General features: G+C 45.0%; 1 protein-coding gene across 4 annotated transcripts in view; it reads left to right on the forward strand.

The window, feature by feature from the left end:
• Positions 1–16,643, forward strand: part of DMXL1 (Dmx like 1) — a 2,287,446-nt gene that overhangs the window by 2,161,782 nt on the left and 109,021 nt on the right. For all 4 annotated transcript variants that reach the window (XM_078675553.1, XM_078675555.1, XM_078675552.1 and 1 more), the window contains 2 exons: positions 6,136–6,228; positions 6,336–6,427. In XM_078675553.1, the coding sequence (XP_078531679.1) occupies positions 6,136–6,228; positions 6,336–6,427 (185 nt within the window). The remainder of the gene's footprint in view (positions 1–6,135; positions 6,229–6,335; positions 6,428–16,643) is intronic.

The following is a 16,643-nucleotide window of genomic DNA, read 5'->3' on the forward strand; positions in this document are numbered from 1 at the left end:
TTTCTTTCGTGAATCTGGCTGTTTATTGCACAAAATGATAATGTGTGGAAATCGGGTTTAAGTAAATGTTTATCATTTGTGCATCAACAAGTAAAGTGCCTTGATTTGTTATGATCCTCTTAAAATATTTTTTCAATCACACCTTCAGAATTGTAAACAAAATGTACTTCATTTTTGCTTTCCTAACTGCTCAATTTAAATTTACAGGCATTTACATTGTGTTGTGCTAAAAAAATAAAATCCTACAGCCATTTCTTTCATTCCTGTACCCCAGGAAGATTCTCACATAATTCACTTTACTTTTCTTTCTCTGATGTGAGAGGTGTTTGTAAACATCGGTCTCTATATTAAAAACAATAAGCAACAATTTGTCAGTAGACCTAGCTTGACATTTGATCTTCGTCTTTAAAGAGCAGGAAATGTGACAAGATAAGTTCAGATTTTAAAGTAATCGTTCTATATTGCTTGGGCATTCACAACACATCAAAAATTGGCTCTTGGCTCACAATTTGGGAAATACTAATCTTGTCTAAGGTGAAGAATCTGCAGTAAAAAGTATCCATCAGAAGAACAATTTATTACCTTTGGTAACTCTCTCTGGTAAACACTCTAACCACAGATTCCTCCCACCCTCCTGTTGTGAGGTTTCATCTGGGCCCGCTCTGAGTGTCCTTTTAAGTTACACAAGTTCGCTTGACATCTTTTTCTAATGGTGACTTTTTACATGTTTTACACTTACACAATACTGTATTGAGAAGTTATTACACATGCAATATATTTCTCATTAAGAAGTTGTTAGTCCTGGCACCATTGGTGTGGGTCTCCCTTCCATTTTTGCTGTTGCCTCATGTATTTTTGCAGGTGTTATAAGCTTTGGGCACTGTGCCACTGCTATCCAGTGCCACAGTGCAAGTGCTCCCTATTGTAAATTGATGTACTAATCAGTGGTTCCATGTTTGGCTATTTGGTTTACCTGTCAGACCGTAGTCTAATGCACTGAGTGTACCGGGCCGTGTAATCCAAATGCTGCTGGTGGACCTGCAGCACTGGTTGTGCCACCCACAGAAGCAGCCTTGTAAAATGTGTCCAAGGTCTGCCATTGCAGAGCCTGCATGCAGTCTGGTACTGCCATGCTGACTGGGCAAGTGCACCCACTTGCCAGTCCCTAAGCCTTCCCTTTTCTTCATATCAGTCACCCCTATGGTAGGCCCCTGGGCAGGGTGCATTGTAACTATAAGGTAGGACAAGCCCTGATGTGTATGGCATGCCCTAATAGTGATTTACAGCTATTTTCGTTTTTCACTATTGCAAGGCTACCTGTTCTCCATAGGTCAGAATGGATAGTTAGAGTTATTACATTTTATAATCCCAACTGTCTCAGAGAACATGGTGGAAATTCGAGTCTAGTATGCCTGAACTCAGAATAATAAAATACATATTTTAGTAAAGTTTATTTTAATATTCTGTGTTTGCAAATCCCACTTTTAGAAAGTAGGTATTTGCTTGTCTAACCATTCAAACCTGCCTCTGCTAGTTTGTGTATTCCTATGTCTGGTTTTGTGAGTGACGGGGCTGGGGAATTCCAGGAGACAGGCTGAGTCACCCAGTGGTGAACAGAGCGTTCTGCATCTAGATGGGAGGGAGGAGTGCACCTGAACCTTGAATAGGGCTGTGCCTGCATTCCACACTGCTGGCTCCACACCCTGGGGAGCAGACGATGTCCCTGCCCTGCTCACTGAAAGAAGAGAAGGAGTCCTGTAAACAAAGTGCTCCAGGACTGTACTTGCCTTCCACAATGCTGGCTCCACCTCATGTGGGGTGTCTGATGTTTCTGCCCTGCACTGTGAAAGGAAAGGAGAAGTCCGGTAAACAGAGTGCTTCAGAACTGGTTTGGACTGGGCAAAGGCCCCTCTCCCCTCAGAGAACAAAGGATTTGGGGTATAAATATTGGGACCCTGATCCCATGAAATTAGATCACTTTGGACTACAAGAAGAAACCTTTACTGAGGAGAGCAACCTGAAGAAACTGAGGAGAGACTATTCACAAGCTGAAGTTCTGCTTGGGGGATTGGTCTGCAGTGGTTGCCTTACTGCCAGAGGAAGGCGAAAGGAACTTTGTGTACTTTGCTTTCAACTTGTGAAGCATCTCCAAGGGCTTGGAAAAGAGCTTGCCTCCTGCTGAAGTCTCAGGGATAACAGACTTCACACCCCCAGCACCCCAGAGTTCTTGTGGAAGTGCCTGCTGCAGTTTTGGGCCTTCTGAGGAACTGCGTGTCACAAGGAGTTGGAAGCGCGACTCAACGAGAAGAAGCGGGTCGCCATCGCTGTGCCTGCCGTCGCAACAACGAAGAGGAAGCGTGTCACCGTCGCTGCTGCTGCCGTCGCAACTCCAAAGAAGGAGGGTGTCGCCGCTGTAGTTGGCGCACTGCAAAGCTTCAGGAGAAGAATCTCGCAACGAGGTCGGAGCGTGTCGCCGTCGCTATGCCTGCCGTTGCAACTCCGAAGCAGGAGGGTGTCGCCGCTGGAACTGTCGCATTGCACCGCATCGACCAAGAGCACCTCAGATCCCCGAGAAGCGCGCCACCGTCAGAGCTGCTGCTGTCGCATCTTGGATGTCGCCGCTGAAGTTGTCGCATTGAGCGGAAGCTTCACGCATCGTGGAGAAGAGCGTCACCGCTGGAGCTATTGCCGTCGCATCGTAAGGGTGTCGCCGCTGCAGTCCACGCATCGAATCGAGAGTTTCTCACATCCCCGAGAGGCGTGCCACATCTGGAAGATCTTCATATCCTTATTGCTTTGCACCTGACTTTGCCGCATTTCCCATCGCTGCGACATTGCTTGTCGTGGAAGCGCAACGCAACTTAAGGTACATTAACACAGCGTGTCTCATCTAAGAACTGAACTGAACTAAGCTTAAATCTACCATCTTAAAGTAATCATAGTGTGTATTTTTGTTGTTTATGGTCTTGTGGTAACTCTGTATAAAGCCTACTTATTTTTTATATAAAACCTGTGTGGTGTCCATTTGTAGCGATGTCACTGGGTTACTGTATGTGGTCACAACTGCTTAACTTACAGCGCCTCTGAAATAAGCCATTGACTGCTCGCGCCACGCAGCCTAGAGTGTGAGCAGGGGTTATTTTAGGAGGGTAATCCCCTTGTCCTGACTAGAGGAGAGGGTCCCTATTTGTCACAAGTACCTACCTGTGGCAACTAGAGACCCCCAAATCTAACAGTAGTAGTATCATGTTGCCCTTGCACTTATATTGTCCGGTTGGAAACAGCTCTAAGGCTCCAGACAAAACATTGCATCAGCTCTGCCTCTTTGACACAGTGTGATTGGAACAGGGCTTTCATTATATGAACAACCTCTGTGCTACATTTGGCAGAGGAGCACTTCTACTGGAATTGTCCTGGAATGCGGTGCGCTGTCCCGCAGCCCTGCTGCCTCTGCCCTCTATCCAGCAAAGGATGAGAGCCTGCTCTTCATCATACCAACTTCATGGCACATCATACACAGGCTATCCCAATGGAGTTGACACAGTGTACTTCTACTATGCTCTCCGTAGTATAGGTAGTGATTTAGGCAGGAGTATTATCATATAGTAATGTTATAATGGTTGAACTGCTGATCTTGTACACCATTCTTGTAATTTTGGTTACAATGCTTTGTTTAATCTGCCTAATAAATGCAGCTCATGCTTTATAGACAAGAATACATGTGTTTCAATAAGTGCTTGAAAAGCCATATTTGTATCTTTCTTGTGTTTACCTTGGGCATGCAATAGTAACAACAAAAATCTGTTTCCACGATTTCCTTGGGGAATAAGAGTGGCCATGTTTAAGGGTTCTGATACCATCTGGTACCCAGGTAAGGTTAGGGGTTCAGATGGAGCACTGTGAGATAGCTAGGAATTAGGCCAACATTTTTGGATTGTGTGAACGTAGTCCCCTTATACTGAAGTTCATATTGTCCAGATACACAGTCCTACTTAATGCGTTGTAACCGTATAACACTTCCATCGTCACGTTTTGTGGAGGGGCCTCTTAATTACATCTAAAAGGTTCCAAGTTAGTAATCAGCACATTGGTAACAACAGTTGTTCATGCTTTGCGTCTCAGAGTGCGGAAAGGGAAAAAAGAAGAAACTGACATCAGCATAAAGAGGAGGCACTTATATGCAGCCCCAATTTGCCACAGGGTGGTGTGGAGTCAGCATGGAGCCACATGATCCTACGTAGTGGCACGTGGGAGCAATGCTGTGTGAATTTTTTGGGATCCAGTCTGGCGCCTGGGGAGTATTCTTAGCGAGGATTATGCAGTTTGATAGAAACAGCTTACCCACTGTAAGTTGTACTTATAGGGTTCTCCTAGAGTAAACTCTTGCTCCCTGTAACAGCTGACCACAGCCCTTGCATCCTGTAAGCCACTATTTTCTTTCCCTTGTGGGCTCCTCCTAGGTTCTTTTGCTCCTGGGGTGATCACCCCTTGTCTCTTAAAAGTAGAGAAATCAGCAACAATGTCTTCTGATTCTTCACTCCTTTTCCACGAGTGAAGAAGTTTAAACCTTCTTGGTTGCCCTCCTTATATCTCTTTGCTCCAGTGGAACATAGCTCTCCTGGGAGTTTTCTTTCTTCACTGTTCTTAGGTAGTCTCCTCTAGTTGAAAAGCGCATGGTTCTACTTCATGGCAAGCTTCATTGAACTTTAAAACAATGTATATTCTTGCATATGTGTAGAATCCTGTTGCACTTTTAAAAATATATGTTTATTCCTTTTAATGTAAAAGATTTCACGGTAAAATAAAAGTGCTCGTCAGCTAAATAAGCTTAATTTCATGCATTTTACATTAAAAAGGAGCCAATAAAAAGCTAAAAGGCACCCTAATATAAAAGTGAAAGTGACAAGTATTTTCTTTAAGATACATTTTTTGAAGGAGAAGCAAGTAGGAAAATATTTATGTAGCCTGACAGACAGCTGCCTCAAAAGGCTTATAGAAAATGTAATAGTTCTTTTAAGGGAGTTAACTGCACAGGCAACCTTTTATGTCCTGAAGTGCTAGTTACATCCGTTCTTTTTGTGTTCCTATGAATAATATCCTTGATATGAAACACTAATGGGTATCCTACAACATAAGATCAAGAGATCAGTAGAAATGGATATCAAAGATGGGTAACCCCTGGGCAACCTTGTTTTCTCACATACTCTATTGGTGTCATGCTTCCTTATCAGCTCTCATCCTGGTCCCTGAAAAAACAGGATGGACTCAACCATTTTTCAGGGAGCACTTATGATATTCTCTAACCAGGGTCTTATCTAGCATTAAAATAACCATGGGACACCCAGATATCCCTTTATTGACGGGTGTCCCTTGGTATGAAATAAAACAGGATGTGTTACATATATTTGTTAGGGAGATTGTATCCTATGTCCTGAAACCTCTCTCCCCTTCCTGGCCATAACATTCTTTTCTATGATTGGACATTGGTATCTTCAGTATCCTTGATAGCCTAGCTGTGCTTATGTATGAATTTCTTTGATTTCAATTCAGCTTCATTTTAGACACGAGTGATGCCCACCATTTTGTGACTGTGTTTGTCTGATATTTCGAGTTTGAAAAATGTGTCCATCCTGGGGAAAAAGGCTTTTAAGGGCCCACATCATCTCTATGTAAGGTTACTCTAACATTCCAACATTAGCCCCCATTCTTCCAGATGACCCATTTACCTTACCCTCTTTCTGGTGATCTGGAGCTAGGTGACATGACTTAATTGGTGCCTGGTCATGAGGGGGCAAGCATTTGTTCAAACATCACATGTTCAACTGAAACTGCTGAGGATTCCAAGTGCAATGGGGAACATTGAGCTACATTTGTGTATTCAGAAGCTCTGTGGGGAGCCACTATTAGAGGTTAAACACCTCTGGTTTACTGGTAAGAACTGTCATTTTCTATTAAAATAGGATTTTTATTATATTAGAAATGACCCAGAAAAGTAGAAAACATGGTTCCATTGTTGAGATTAAAAACACATCCAGACTATTTTTTGGTCCAAGTGCTGCATGAAATTATTAAGAAATGCATGTATGAAAATGTGCGCTTCTTTGCATTAATCATATTTTAATTTATGTCTTATAGTTTGGGATTGTTGATGGCGATGGTCATATCAGTTTGTATCAAACAAATTGGAAGTATTGTTCGGCTACTGGAAGCACACCCAAACCTTACCTGGTAGGCGATCTTGTTTATTTTTGACAAGCTAAATATAACATTGTCTTTGTTGCATTTTGTTCTATTGATCTTTTTTCATATTTTTTTTTGTTTGTTTTTGTTTTTAGACATGGCAGTGTCATAACAAAACAGCCAATGATTTTGTTTTCATCAGTTCCTCATCTTTGATAGCTTCTGCTGGACAGTCAAGTGATAACAGGTATGAGAATAAGTATTGTCTTTAGCAGATAAGTGGCAGAATTCTGTATTCCACGTATTTGAATGAATATTCTGTGTGTTGTAACTGTGCTGCTGCAATCCATTGTTATTCACACAAGAATAGATATTTAAAAACTGTCATAGTGTCATTGGATGTTTGATAACACAATGATGTTTTGACTATGATTTCAACAGGAAGTTTATTTAATCGTTGAAGAGATATCATTTGTGGATATAACTTGCAGAATTTGTTTCTGCTGAAGAAATCACTGTATTCTAATTAAAAAATTATTATCTTCAAAATCTTCACCTTGAGAAAATGTTTACAGTTTTTATTTCTTGCTCCCTGTTTGGAGTGGCAAGCACATTCCTAGTGAGCTATAGATATTGCAGGATATTAAACGAAAGTGACAATACTAGAGGCTATTTATCTTTCTCCTCCACTTTTATCCAGTATTCCAAAAGGTGGTGGATTAAGGGCTGCCTATACTAATATTATTTGCCTGACTTTTCTTAACAGAGGGATTTACCAAAAAATGATAGGCCCATAGGCCCTAAGTATTATGTTAAGTGCAGCCATGATATGTTGCACACAGACTTAAGAGTGTTTTGTCTTAAGGCCAGTTACAGCAGTTATAACTGAGAACCTGTTTCAGTAAAACGGCGTGCCCCAGGGATGAAAAGAAAAAAACTCTCTTTTAATACACATTAAGGGGTGAAGGCTATCCTCTAACAAACATGAGAACGCCGCAGCCCAACTTTTGCTGTTGAGGGACAGTGACTAGCTTCAAAATTGTAACATTATTGCACAATCTAGTCTCTAAAACGACTAATTTGGCAACATTTTCAAATCTAATAATTAAAAGTCTGTGCAGATTCATACAACCTTCTCTAGCACCTCCTTCTCTTTTAGAGTTTATCCTTACTGCTTTGTAGTCTTTATTGTATGGCAAAGCTCACCATGATTGGTGCCACAAACAACTTACCAAACGTTAGCCCTACTGAGGTAAGAATGTGTAAATTGTTCCTTTTCATGTAAACTAAAAGATACAGAATATTATATCCTTTAATCCTTTTCATCTATCTGATGTGGGTGAATGTTTGCATGGACTGATTATAAAAGAGATTGAAGCCTTTACGTATGAGGAGCAGATGAATATTGTTTAGATACACAAATATTTTTGCTAGCATGTTTTATTCAAGGGATTAGTGATTACCTAGCAAGTTGTATCTTGCTGGAGAGCTTGCATTTTGAGTTGGTATGATGGGCAAGCCTTGCTTTCTTTGTGGAAAAGATCTGTACTGTTTTTTAAAAGTGTATCCACTTAAGAACTTAGTAGAGAAAGTACTTGGTCTCTGTTGTATAAACACATACCCGTAATGCTTGAGCTGAGGCATTGTGAGAATAACTTGGCTTAGGATATCATCAGACTGGCTATTAATTTTTTATTAAACTTCTAAGGTGAGATCCCTTGTTTCAAATTATTTGTGGTGTTGCTGCTGGAATGTCTTTGCCAATCAAATCTACAAAACTATCCATATCAAATATCTGATCGAGACATCTAGCTGCAGATTCCTTAACTTTTGAATTCTCCTCAGGCTTCAGACTGGATCCGGAAGTTTTTCAGTAGTCCCTCTGCATGCCGGGGGACGGCGCCTTCCACAATGACGTTGACTTCGGTTGTGACGTCAGTAGGGAATGTGTGATGGTATTCCGCAAGCTGGAATCATGCTGTGCCTTTACAGCACCATCATTAGAATGAATGTTTATTTAGTATGCATTCCTTCTGCACGCAAGTCGTTATAACAATTTGCCTTAGGGGGTGCTGGATTTTGGAATAGGTTAAATGATTATTCCAACTCCAGTATGCGCAACAGCAGGAAAGGTGTTGGACTTTAAAATCCAACTTTTTTCCACCAAGGCGCCCTCCTAAGGCAAATCGTTATAACGGCTTGCATGCTAAACTAATGCGTACTAAAGACACATTTGTTCTGTTGCTGCCGCTGTAAAGGCACAGCGAGATTCCGGCTTAGGTCTGAAGGACGTTTCCCGTCAGTGGACTCATGTAAGTTCCCTCCAGTGCGCAGGCGTCGTTTGTTTCTTTTCTGCACTGCAACGGAGAAGCAGCACCTCAGGCCATTTTTTTCTAACCTACTTCGACAGTTTTTGTTATTTGGGAACAGTGTCCCTTTTTTCCCTCATCATCAGGCTTTATGCCTTGTGGGTCTTGTGCTTGTCAAATGTTGGCCACAAACCCGCATTCAGTTTGTATGTGGTGTTTGGGAGAAAACCACAACTCCGAGGACTGCGGCTCCTGCCAGAGGCTGAAGCCTAAAGTGCTCAAGGAACGGTGTATAAAAGTCATGATGGCTCGTCTGTCGCGATCCTTGGAGACTTCATGGCCTCCGTCTTCATCTTCCAAAAGGGAGGTCCATTCATGGGGTAGTTCCAGGAGCTGAAGCCGATCTTGGTGTCGCTCTCCAAGAATGTCTAAAGGTAAGCGCCGGCGTTGGAAGTCACGGCACCCCCTGACTTGGCCGCATGGAGACTCCGTCTCCCACGGCTCCACCCGCTCGCTGGTTGAGAGAGCCGTACACAACTTCACCCGCGTCTTCCCATTTTTTCAGGATCCGGGGCATCGCTGGGCCCAGATGAGGGAGACTATAACTCTCTACATTTCATCTTTGGGCCCTCAACTTCCTCTGGAGTGCCCTTGGGTTTCTCTGGGTTTGCCCTTGGTGGTGCCATCTGAGTCGTTGGGTTGGCGCTGGACAGCGTCTGCTACTTTGCCAGTGCACAGCCGTTCGTGGACTCCACCTTTGGCATTTTTTCTTGATCAGCTGACTTCGGCATTGACATCAACAGGGTTGATCGAAGTCACTCCTCCTCTTATTATGGACATAGAAGTGTTGCCTTCCCTGCGTCAATCGCCTTCGGGTGCAGAGTCGATAGAGCAAGCTGAGGGTAATGTAGCATTTTCACTTCCTTCTTGTGGTGAGACTTCTGGGAGTCACCTTGTGGAGGGTGATGCAAAGGCAGTCTAGGCCATTTCTGAGATTATTCCACCTCAAGTGGAGGAGAGTTAGATATCTGCAGTTGCTGTGGCTAGTGGGCTGGAGTCTTTCCCATCCTCAAGGCTACTACCCTCTCCTACTGTGAGGCAAATTCCTTCTTTGCCGATATGTTGAGGAGAGTGGCTGCAATTTTTGAAATTGTTACCTTCTAGTTCAGTCCACTGACCCTCTGATTGATGTCTTTTATCATGGTCAGACTGGGGAAGACGATGTTCTTCCATACAGTGAGTCTCTGTTCCTCATGTTGTTGGGAACTTGGGCCAAACCTTATACAGGGGTCTCGGTGGACTGTGCAATATCTCACAGGCACCTGCCTGCTCCTGGAGATCCAGTGTGTCTCCTCAGACATGCTACTACTCGTCTGGTAGTTCAGGCTGCTTCAGCTTCACCGGATATGGATTCTTTGCCCAAGACTCTATTGAATAGAGTCTGGGAGTCAAGATGCATTTGGCAAGCACATCTTTTCTTTTGCTAGTTCTGCTTTAAGGTCCTCAAACACGGGGGCGTGGCCGAGCTGTAAAATGGCCGCTGTGTGAAGGGGGCTCTGCTGGCCGAGCTCAAACTATCCAAAAGTTATCCGATTTATCCCAGCAATCCCGACCTGGATTGGGAGTGTGTGTTTAAGGATTAGCAGAAGGAATCCAATTCTGCAAATTTGAAGGCGCGAAGCCGTGGATTGCCTACCTCGTGGTCCTGCGGCCTGCTTACGACCTGGAGGGCGCGCCCCTGCAGTTGCCTGGCGGCGCACCAGTGGGTGCCCTTGCCATTCCATCTGGGCATGGCTGCAGAGCTGCTGGGGCCGAGTGCTGCGGCAGTGAAGGGTGGCCCCCATCTGCTCGATTGTAAACCGGAGACACGCAGCGGTGGACCGGGGTGGACGTGGGCTGCCTGGTGAGTTGGGCTTTGCGGCTGCCGAGCGGCTGGCGCATTGGCTGTCGCAGGAGCAGTCGGTTGTGGGTGGAGTACGGGAACTCGTGGGGTGGCTGGCGGGCGTGCCAGCTATTGTCTGGAGTGGTGAGGGGCCCGCAGCATCCCATTCTGCAGCCTACACATCGCTGTCCATACACGCCCGGGGCACAGAGGAGTTTATTGCGAGGTTCTGCTGGGGGCTGGTAGATGCCAATGAACTGTGTGCAATACGCCAGTGGACGTGGATTTCTGGGGAGCTTCAGCAGAATACCCCAGCAGGCTCAGCGGTATATTGAGGGATATAACTGAATAAACCCTGCGCGAACAAAAGCTGGGAGGAGAAGCACTTTATATAGAAAATAACGGTTCCAGTGGAATAATACATATACTTTCTTTAGTAAGTACAAAGCATAATAGCGATATCAGCTGAGGGTTAAAGGGGATGTTATAGAGAGAGATAAAGCTCGTGACACTAGGGTTCATATCATAATTGAATTTGTATTGTTTCCAAAAAGGGTAAAACCCATATAAATTGTACAAAATAGGTTTCAGACAGTGCGGAGTGTCCCAAGTGTATTCGAAGAACCAAAGAACAGAACAGTTGAGTGACATTAAGTGAAAATATTTACAAGGAGAAGCACAACACGCAGAGCCATAGTACAGTCAGTGACATGCTAAGAGTAACGGTGCAAGCGGAGGGCTGGCTGAAGCAGCTCCCACTACCAATACGCCTCTGAAAGATGTGGAACTGAGCGCAAGGCAGGGATTAGCTTTGGAGCCAGCTTCTTTTAAGGACAGTGCATCGCCCTGGCTGGCCCCGTGAGCGGAGGGAGCTGGAGAGCTCCTTAGGTGCGTGTTTGCGACGGACCTGTAGGCACAATCTGGGATCTGCACTGCTCAATATGTGGCGCGTGTTCAGCACAGGCAGCTTTCAACAGAGTCATGCTGTGTGGTTGTGGTGCACTGGGGCGCACTGGCGAGTGTGCGGCCTGTTCGGAAGATATGAAAGCTGTGTTGGCCTGGATCTGTGTAAAGAGTTAGAAAGAATTAGAAACTATGAGAAAATCTGACATCAGGCAGCCGTAATTAACCTTTGAAAAAAGGTCGACAAGACGGCAGGATGGCGGACCCACGCCTTCCAATGTAGTGCTGGAAACACTAATGGACATCAGTTCCATGTTGCGTGAAGTTCAGGTCAGTCTGCGGGCGATTGGCGAAAAATTGTATTCAATGGCAGCAAGGATGGACCAAGTAACCCAAAAGGTGGACAAACAAGAGGCAAGAATAGACACACTTGAAACTAGGGTTTCAGACACCTATGACCGTCATACCGAAACACACAAAAAAAATTCTGCATGGATAAACCCCTCAACTTAATTAGAGCCAAGAACGGAGACCTTAAAGTGAGGTTGAGGAGAAACAATGTTCACATCACAGGCATCCCGAAGTCAACAAACACCACGAACATGGAGAAATATGTTGAAGCCATGCTGAAAGAACTGTTCGGTAAGTATCTATCTGACATGTTCCTGGTCGATCGGGCCCACCGAACACTGGGTCCCAGATCGCCTCCTGGAGCTCAACCTCGCCCGATCCTTGCTCACTTTTTGAACTACAGAGATAGAGACACCGTCCTCAAAATGACCCGTGAGCAGGGAGCAACCCAATATCAGGGAATCTCCATAGCCTTGTTTCCAGACTTTACTCAAGCTGTTCAGGCGGCACGCCAGTAGTTTCTCCTGGCCAAAAAATATTGATGAAAATCAGCACCAAATATGCATTGTTATATCCTGCCAAATTTTGCGTGCAAACCGGAAGTAAGCCTATAATATTCACAGATGCTGGTGCAACGTTCAAGTTTGCAAAGCAAGCGTCATGGAAAGATCAAAGTCCGCATGGAGAGAAGAGTCGTCACCTGGAGGTTCACAAAATGGTACTTGCTAGAAGTGGACACCCTTCCATATGTGTCTGGTGAATACTGTCTCCTTTCTAATGTAGTTGATGCACTGTTTAAGCTTGCTTCCATGTTACATATTGTAGAATTGTGCATGTAATTGCTGAGCCAGAATACGAGCACGGCCACCCTGTTGCTTTTAACAGGGGTGTATGCCGACGACCCTACAGCCCTAAGTTATACAGGGCGATTATCATATTAGGTGTCTGTAAATGGGAATGAAAACCCACCCTTTTTGGTGTCCCACTGTCTATTGCATTGCAACTAGGCACATGGAGGGGTCCCTGTAATGCACAAGAGTGGAGTGAAAGTCATACAGAGCACCTAGCTATCGGGCCACAGCGCGATTTGGCGCAGGCGGTAATGTACGTCCACAACCTTCACGCAGGTCCCTGTGTTTGTGTTTCACGGGCATAAATGTCATAATTAAAATGTATTACTTGGAAAGTGCATGGTCTGAACGACCATAGGAAATCCTGACTGGTGCAGTCTACTTAAGGAGACAAAATGTAGATATATGCCTATTACAGGAACCAGCATTTGAAAGATACTGCCCGTGCCAGACTAGCTTCAAGCAGATGGGGTGAGATATATATGTCCAATTATGCAAGTTACGCTCGCTGGGTGGCAATTCTGATAAAAAAGGGATCCCTTGGAAAAAGCAGAAGGAGGTTGCGGACCCTGAGGGTCGCTTCATAGTGTTTCGAGGTGTAATCCATGACCAACAGACCATTATCATTAACATTTATGGTCCCAACACCGACAGCCCCTATCATGTTTGGCATAAGGTATAGACAATGGGGGACGCATCAGTACTCTGGGGGATGACTTTATTATTGTTTTGTCGCCCACTGCAGATAGAACGGGCTCTTCTCCCACGCACCACCCGCAGGCAGCTACTGCCCTGAAGGGAATAATGAAGGCTCATCAACACGTGGACATATGGCGCATATTCCGCCCCATGGCCGCGAAGGTACATGCATAACACAACAACACCTGGCCTGGTCCCGGCTAGATTTCTGGTTAACCTCTAAAGACTTACACTCTTGGGCTACGGAGGTCGTACACTGCCCCCGCACGCTGTCTGATCATGCTCCCATCATGATCAATTTCTCAGTACCAAAAACGTACATTCAACCATTTACTTGGCAACTTCCCCCAAACGTCCTCTGCTTGATTCAGTGTTTAGGGAAGAGATCAGGAAGCACGTCACAGAATACTTTGAACACAATATGGGTTCGGTTGACTCCATGGGGACAACATGGGAGCCCATTAAGGTGGTGATTCAGGGATCCTGCATAGCCTTACGATCAGGAGTACTCAGAGACCTCTGTAGCAGTCTGGCCAGATTGGAAGCGGAAATCCGCCCTTTGGAATTGCAGTACTTTCACTCCCCCTCGTCTTCGACGCTTGGACAAATCCAGGGTAAACTTACTGCTTTTCATGAAGAAGTGGAAAGGGAGACTAGATTTTTACATAAGCACACGCTGGTGCGTCGATATGGGGAGGACGATAGGCCCGGGAAGACACTAGCGAATCTTCTAAAAACTGCCTGAAGCTCCACATTCATAACAGAACTTTTTACACTCACAGCCGAGCCGCTTGTTCAACATCGGCGATTTTAGACACAATGTGCGATCTTAATTCACAGTTATACACTTCTCAGTCAGACCGATCAGAACCCGACCTGCTAGAGTACTTTGATTCAATAGAACGCTTATGGTTAAGCAATGCACATCGGGAATATCTTGTCTTCCCACTCACAGAGGATGTAAGGAAAGTAATTCATTGCTTACCGGCTGACAAGGCACCTGGGTTCGATGGACTGATGTCCAAATTCTATAAAGAATATTCAGAGCTGCTGGCCCCTCATTTACTAGCAGTATATCAAGAAGCCTCACAAACTAGGGTTTTGCCAAAATCCATGCGTGAGGCCATTATAATAACACTGCTAAAACCAGACAATGATGCCTCGAGATGCAACTCGTATCGACCACTTTCACTAATCAACCTAGACACTAAGATCTTTGCCAAATTACTGGCTAATAAAATGCAGACGCCACTCCCATTGATCGTCCGGCCGGACCAATCAGGATTCACATACCGTGGGATAGGGTTCACAACCAGGGGCCTGACTGTATTAATGTATGCAGATGACATCACCCTTTACATGACAAATCCAGGGGGAAATTTTGTACTCATGACAAGAGAATTAGTGTTCTACGGGGGCCTGTCAGGGATAGAGGTAAATTGGGAGAAATCCACCAGTGTTCCATTAACATCAGGTACACATGCCTTTGACACTGAACATCCAATAGCATGGGCGGCCGGCCCAACGCGGTACTTGGACGTCTGGATAAGTGGGAACCTGCACAAGGTCTGGACAGCCAACTATGGCAGAGCAGTGGACTGGATCAAAGAGTGGGTTAGAAGACGGAAGACCTCTGTCCTTAGGAAATCGCATCACCCATAACAAAAATGATCATCCTGCCAATATTACTGCATTTGTTTGTGAATATTCGATCAACTTAGATCATTCATGAGTGAGCTGGTGTGGGCAGGGAGACAGCCCCAGATATCTTGGGAGACCCTTACTTTGCAGTTGACACAGGGAGGGCTTGGTGCTCCTGACTTTGCTCTTTATTCTCGAGCTCAATTCCTACAGTTTTGGTTGCATCCTATAGCATTCCAGCCACATGTGGCAGTCGAAATGGACAAGTTGGCTCCAGTCCCCTAGAATACGGCATTATATCAGAAATAAAAAGGTCAAAGGCAAGAAATTGACACCACTGAAACTGCGTTGGGGCTGGGATGGGCTATGCAGACGGGCAGGTATAGACACACTATATGCTCCATCAATACCGTTAGCAAATAATCCGCTGTTTCCACCACTCATGGATAGAAGGGCACAGGCGGCGCACATTCACATGAATTCTTATAGGCAATGACTTGTTCCCAGATGAAACCTTTATAACGCTCCAACAAATGTGCAGCTCAACACCTCCCACAGCGCTAGATATGCTCTTAAACTACAAGCTACGTGCATCGTGTAGAAGTAGGTTCAGCTAATTTCCAAGCGCTCCTCTGCCGCTGCCGGCATTAGAAAACATGATAGTAGTGGGATTGGGTCGCTGGCTGGTGACTCATATTTATACTAGCACACAAAGAAATTCTCCAATCACTGTGCCACAATCACGCAGGGCATGGGAGGTGGACATAGGGGAGGATCTCACAAATGACCAATGGAACTTCTGCTGCAGGCGAATGGAGCAATTGTCTCCTAATTATCGCTTGAGACTTATCCACATCAAATACATACATCGCCTTTACCGTACCCCGACACAACTACAGCGAATGGGGTTGAGGGCGGGCTCGAGCTGCTGGCGGTGTGGGTCCCCCCAAGCCACTTTCTTACACCTAGCATGGCAGTGTCGGTCAATAGCTAACTTCTGGTCGAAAATATTGCACCACACCAAGAATATCAGTGGAAAGGACTTGCCTAGCACCCCACTGGTGACACTGTTGGGGTATGTTCAGATTACTCCACCATCAGGTAGGGGACTCACTGCAATGCTGCTGCTGTTGGCAATATGACAGGTGGCCTTGCTTTGGGGTGCTACACCCCCCCCCACCCCCAACCGTAAAATCTTGGGTAATAGACGTTGTATGTTGCAGAGACCAATTAACCTGCTATTGGGAACTTCTACCGACACAGTCTCGCCCAAAGGACATATGGTCTCTATTTACAAATTGCCAATGTTCCACTGCTGCGGACGATCCAATTCTCTACCTGTACAAAGAAAGAGTACCCATGGGCTGCAATGATAGAGTACCGGCTGGCTTGTGGGGTTATGTGGTATTGTATTGCCAAACTTCTGATGTTTTTATCCTGTATGCGTTCCACCACAGCAATATACCACTATGTTATCGAGGTTGTATGTGCTGCCCAGTGGGCTATGTGGCCCTCCTTGCAAGTAATCGTATCAGTAGACACTCAATGTAAAAGCGGTAGTTTATTTTACTGTTTATGTTCTTAATTGAAACTCAATATAAAGAATTTTTTAAAAATGGTCCACACACACGTCTTGGGAGTTTTTCCCATGGTTTGTGGGATTCTTTGCTGACTGTGTTGCCAAAACTTCTGGATAGCCTCCGTCTGATATTGAGCAGCTGATTAGAGATGGCCATCAGGCAGATAAGCTAATACTTAGACGTGGCATGTATAATACTACTACTACTACTACTCAGTAGGTCAGGCCATGGCATCTTTGATGGCACT

Source organism: Lissotriton helveticus, chromosome 2_1 (genome assembly GCF_964261635.1).
Source record: "Lissotriton helveticus chromosome 2_1, aLisHel1.1, whole genome shotgun sequence".
Classification (NCBI taxonomy): Eukaryota; Metazoa; Chordata; class Amphibia; order Caudata; family Salamandridae; genus Lissotriton; species Lissotriton helveticus.